General features: G+C 41.9%; 1 protein-coding gene across 4 annotated transcripts in view; it reads right to left on the bottom strand.

Annotated features, from left to right (window-relative positions):
* Window positions 1–6,000, bottom strand: part of CNNM1 (cyclin and CBS domain divalent metal cation transport mediator 1) — a 64,620-nt gene that overhangs the window by 31,792 nt on the left and 26,828 nt on the right. For all 4 annotated transcript variants that reach the window (XM_017531301.2, XM_017531300.2, XM_017531298.2 and 1 more), the window contains exon 2: window positions 1,398–1,541. In XM_017531301.2, coding sequence (XP_017386790.1) covers window positions 1,398–1,541 — 144 coding nt within the window. The remainder of the gene's footprint in view (window positions 1–1,397; window positions 1,542–6,000) is intronic.

Below are 6,000 nucleotides of genomic sequence, written 5' to 3' on the forward strand. Positions count from 1 at the left end.
GGCCTGCTCCGACTCCGGACCTTTGCAGTCATCTGGCCCCTGCTTTGACATTCCTTTTGCTCAAGTCACAATGGGGAGACCCAGACCCAGGTGTCCAGATCACGTAAGATGTCGGGGTTGTGCAAGAAGAAAGACAGTATCCCTGGCTTCTTGGCCTTTTCACAGCTCTTAAGGAATCATGCCAGTAGCTGATTTATAAGGTAGAAAGACCCTAACCTCCTCCTGTAGAAAGAGGATCACTCAGCAAAAGAGTAGCAAATACAGGTATTGGCCCAGGTCTTTCCACTCTGGAACTAGTGAGCAACTTTCTGATTTGTATGAGTTTGACTAAATAGCTCCCCTCTACCCCATCAGATTGGCACTAAACATGGCATCATTAGAGAATCATTCTTCTGAGCTCCCCCTTTATTCCTTAGATTTGAATAGTGTATGTTTGAAGGCTTAAGGTTGTTCAAACAAGTGCCCTGGGAGGAGCTTACTCATTTATCAGCACCTAACACCTTGGTGTGAATGTCTTCACTCTTTATTTGAGACACATGGAATCCTTTTTTTTTTGAGACAGAGTCTTGCTCTGTCACCCAGGCTCCTAGGCTGGAGTGCAGTGGCACAACCTCAGCTCACTGCAGCCACAACCTCCCAGACTGAGGTGATCCTCCCACCTCAGCCTAAGAAGTAGCTGGGATTACAGGCATGTGCCACCACACCTGGCTAACTTTTGTATTTTTTGTAGAGTTGGGGTTTCACCATGTTGCCTAGGCTACTCCTGAGAATTCTAAATCAAGAGTGGCTGGCAGAGGTGGGGGAGGGAAAGGATATTTCCAAGCTCAGTCCCTATATGAGGAAGACAGGCCCAGTCGAGGCAAGCACAGCAGTACCAGGCTCTTGGAGGGAGGCACCATGACTCTACTGCTCATTTTCGTCAAGGCCTGGCACACCTTTTAGGGTTGATCTATTCTTAGTGCAAAAGAAAGGCACTCTTTCTGCACTGCTCACTGCCTTACGGTATCAAAGCTCTTTCTACCAGGAGCCAGTTTCTGAAAGGCAGCATCTCACCAACTAAGGACAGAAGTCTGAGATGAGTTCTCTGAGAGGAAGAAAAGGATAGCTATCCCATGAGATGAAATTCTGAGGAGGAAACACCTCCTGGCCTAGGGAATCCCAGGGACTTAGATAACATTCCAATCCTAGAGACAAAGCATGCCTTTGTAGTGTTTACAAGCAAAACTTTGATAAGGTTCAGTAACCCGAAGTCATCACACCTGGATAGAAAAGTCCATATTGTTCCTGAGTGACGGAGTTAGGAGGGGGAATAGATCAGAAAGAGGGAAGCAGAGACAAGAGCAGGGACCCTGGTGGCTGGGGGAGAACAGAAGCCCAGGCTAAGGCCGTGCACTTACTGTAGAGGTCAGTTTCATCCAGGATCTCTGACTTGATGATCTCCTCTATGATATCCTCCAGCGTGACAATGCCCATCACCTCGTAGAAAGGGTCCCCTTCTCCCTCATTATTCACCCGCTGGACAATGGCCAGGTGAGATTTTCCTAGAGAACAAACGAAATCACAGTTAAGTATCTGGGACATTTTCAGAGATCTTATGTGAGAAAAATGATATAAAGCTGCTGTCTTATCAATCTCAGGACTGTACTCATCCCAGGACCTACTTAAAATATGACATTTTAATGCAAGTGCTTATAAAAACAAGCGCTTATAAATGCAAACCTTATTCTTTTAGATTTATGTTTCTATTTAGGGAAGGAAGTTACCTAATATACTCAAAGCCAGTTAAATTTTTCTTTGAACTTTTACGTATTAGAAAGTATATGTTAGCTGATCTAATATATACTAATCGAAAGAGCAAGAATTTAGAGTCAGAATTATGGTAGAAGTCATTCTCCTCCCCTAAGCCCCTTTCCCCACTAACTATTTCAGTTACTATTCCTTGGCAAATCATTTAATCTCCACTGAATTACAATCTCTCATCTAGAATCAGGAAATAATGCCAGTGTGTGATTTTAAAACATGGCCCCTGTGGTATGCCTCCCACGGAGAGGTGTGGTCTACAGCCCTTTGCCGTGAATCTGGGAGGGCTTGTGACTACTTCAACCAAAGGAGAATGGGAAATGAATGTCTGTTACAGGACTTCTGAGGCTAGGTCATAAAGGCATATAGCTTTTGCTGCAAGAACACTGTAAGAAGTCTGAGTACTACCCTGGAGGCCACATGTAGGTGCTTAGGTGCCAGTCCCAGCTGAGCTCACCCTTCCAGCCTTCCCACCAAAGTACCAGGCAGCTTGGCAGAAGAAATCATCTTGGAAGTGGATCTGCCAGTCTCAGCTGATCCAGCCCCTTGTTTCACTCCCCAGCCTTTCAAGCAGCTTCCACCTGTGGACCCAGACACTGAGAAGCAGAGATAAGCCATTCCCACTGTACTTCTTTGGAATTCCTGACTCACAGAATCTGTGAGCATAATAAAATAGTTGTTGTTTTATGGCTATAAGTTTTGGGGTAGTTTGTGAGCAGTAATAGTAGCTAGAACAATCAGTACATATAAGGTGACTGGAGCTCAAATGACCTAGTGGGTATGTGAAAAGACTATAAACTACAATGTGTCACTGGCAGAGACTTCATAGACTTCATTTTTATTGCCCGATGACTGAATAATAATAGTTTACATTTATTGAGCCCTGACTATGTGCCAGGCATTATTCAGAGAACTCTATATTTATCTATTTAATTCTCATAACAACCACTGAGGTGAGGACTATTCTCCACATTTTACAGATAACAGGACTGAGGCACAGATTGGTTAAGTAGCATGCCTAAAGTTACACAGGGTATAAGGGCAGAGCTGGACTGCAAACCCATGTAACTAGGCTCAGTACTAACCTGGGGACTGAAGTTTATCTGACAGTCCAGCTTCATATCAGTTTGTTTTCTTCTGCTGTATAGGCACATTTCCTGGTCCTTTTGCTGAAATGCATATCTGTGTGGTTCTTTTTTCTTGGCTCAGAGACATTTAAGGAGAAAATCTAGGGTACTGACTCAGATGTTATTCTTGAAAACAACAACAAAAAGCAAGTTCATGTTTTATTAATACGCTTTATAAGCTCTTGTTTCACCATTCCTAAAAATATCAGTCAAGATGAGTCATCGGTTTGCTGGAGGCATAATTAACCACTAAAATGTAAATGAACTTCTATATCGAATATCTGAAATCACAAGATAGCTACCCCTCGGAGTTTTTAAACTGAAATGAAATTGGAAAGATGGCATTCATATCACCCAAGAATGGTCTCTAATTTTTTCCCTACCTTCAACCTAACCTTCAGTCTACTTCTATACTGATCTGATCATGCCACAGCCCTCCTCAAAAACCCTCTATAGCTCCCTACTGCTTAAAGAATCAAGTCCAGGCTCATTAATTTGGTATTATATTATCAAGATTCACAATGTGGCTTTTCCCTGTCTAACGGTATGCCCTGCTACATCCTCTATTCATTCTATACTCCAGACATACCAGGTTATAACCACTTCCTCGATTTCTCTTTCCCATCGCTGCGATCCCCACCACAGCGGGGTGGGGCTCTAACCCAGGTATCAGCTCTCCAAGAAAGCTCCTCCAGATCTGCTCCATTCTGAATCTGAACTAACCTCTCTATTACAGCATTTATCACAATTTGCTACTTCTTGTAACTAGCAATGTGTGTGTCCTGTACGAGACAGCATTTCTTCCTCAGATCATGAACTATTTTAGGACAAAGGATCATATACTTAAATAAGGTTCTTTCCAAACATCAGACAGCCAATCAGTGCCTGATGAACCAAAGACTGAATAAAAACTCATAGTTTATACAATAGGTGATATTAAAACCAGATACCAAATAAAGCCTTTATTTTTTGATAAAATATAATAGTATGTTTAAATTAAAATTTAAACCCTTCATCAGTGGTTCTAAAATTATCCTTCCTGGAAACTATATCCTGCCCAATTGGGCCAAAGTACTTTGTAGCTTAAATTAGATTATGTTAATTGTTAGAATGTGCTCAATTTAAAGTTTTTCATTTCTAACACATTTTTCCTAACTTACGGCACCTATTCTCACTTTTCTGCTAACATGTGCTAGCAGATGACAAAACAAATGACTAATATAACGAAAAGCCTTGGAAAAGTGATTTCTTAAAATTTTTTTCTACAATTGTTGTTGTTTTTTTTTTGGTAATGTGAACCCTAGAATACATATACTACAGCCATACTCCCTACCACTAAGATGATTTGTTCATATGATGAAATTAAATTGACAGTTTTTGATATTTTACAAAGAGTACTATAATTTCCATATTAAAAAGCCACCATTGCTCTATATTTTGAAAGTTCAGTCTGAGGACACACTATGCTATCACCAAGGGATAGAGATTTTAAGTCCTAATTATATAACATTTAAGATAATATACTTAGGCAATCTATTTAGAAACACTTTATAATTTACCCTCAGCCTCTAAGCTTCCCTCCAAAGCCTACAAAAAAAATGAAGGAAACCATTTCTTCTTAAGGATAGACTGGGATGGGAATTGTCAATCACAATCCTTATTCGGAGCTGACACTCACAGGGATAAGGAAACCATCTGTTTCCATGCCACATAGACCTGAGCTCCTCCCTTTCATGAAAGGTTGGTCTTCATGAACCCTATGCCTGCACCTCCCCCACTCCCTTTCTAGGCCCTAGAGGTGCTGGGGATGGCCCTACATGAAGCCAATCTTGAGATGTGAGCAAGTCACTCTCCTGCCACAGCACTTTGTACATATCTCTCTACTGGCATTTATAATAACAACAGTAATAGCTGTTATTATTATTGAAGCCATATTTTGCTATGTACACTCTATGGGCCAGGCACAATGTCAGGCATTGCACACACATTATTTCACCCTGGTTTTCTTCTATTTATGTGATCCCCACTCCCTCCAGTGAAGGTCAGCTCCCTGAGAGGCAACAGGTATGCTATGTTCTATTTAATTCTGTTTCCTCAGAATCTAGAATAGCATCTGGCATATTATTACTAAGGATATACAAATCAAATCTTACATCTCATAAAAAGACAACTCCAAAAGTGGGCAAAAGATTTGAGTAGATATGTCTCCAAGGAAGACAAACAATTGGTCAATGCACATGTAAAGATGCTTAACATTGAAAAGTCAACAACTAGTAGCTGATAACTAGATACCAACATACGACAAAAAAAATGAAGTTAGATGCCTACCTCACACTATACATAAGAATGAACTAACAAGGGATCAAGCACCTATATATAAGAGTAAAAACTATAGAGAGAGATCCAAGATGGCTGATTCCTACCAGCTCAGGATTGTAGCTCGCAGTGAAAGCGCAGTGAAAGCGCAGAGAACGAGAGGACGCCGCACTTTCAGACGAATTTTTGTTGCTCACGGACCAGGAGATTCCCAGCAGAGGAGCCCCATGGGTCGCTAGCGCGACTCTTGTGGCTGGCGGTGCGGTGGTTCTTAGTGCAGAGTAAACGGGACTGGGTCCCTTTTTGGTTGACGTTTGGAGCTACGGGAAGGCAGAGTCGCCTATTCAGCTGTTTGAAAAAGGGACTCAAGAAGAAAGCCAGACCGGAGATTCCCAGGCAGAAAAGCACCACGAATCTTAATGCTCCTGTTTTGGCTGGAGCAGTGAGTTGCTCAGATTCCAGCGCTGGGAATCAACAAGTTGGACGTCCACTCAGAGACCTAATTTGAAAGTCGGTAATTACAAAGACAACAGGTGGATAAATTTACAATGATGGGAAGAAACCAGCGTAAAAAGGCTGAGAATACCCAAAATCAGAATGCTTCTCCCTCTACAGGGGATCACAGTTCCTCATCAGCAAGGCCTGCTGGAGAACAAGGCCTGATGGAGAACGCGTGCGTTCCATTAACAGACTTAGGCTTCAGAAGGCGGATAATAAGAAACTTCTGTGAGTTAAAAGAACATGTTCTAGCCCAATG

This window comes from Cebus imitator, unplaced genomic scaffold (assembly GCF_001604975.1).
Source record: "Cebus imitator isolate Cc_AM_T3 unplaced genomic scaffold, Cebus_imitator-1.0 Scaffold71, whole genome shotgun sequence".
Lineage (NCBI taxonomy): Eukaryota > Metazoa > Chordata > Mammalia > Primates > Cebidae > Cebus > Cebus imitator.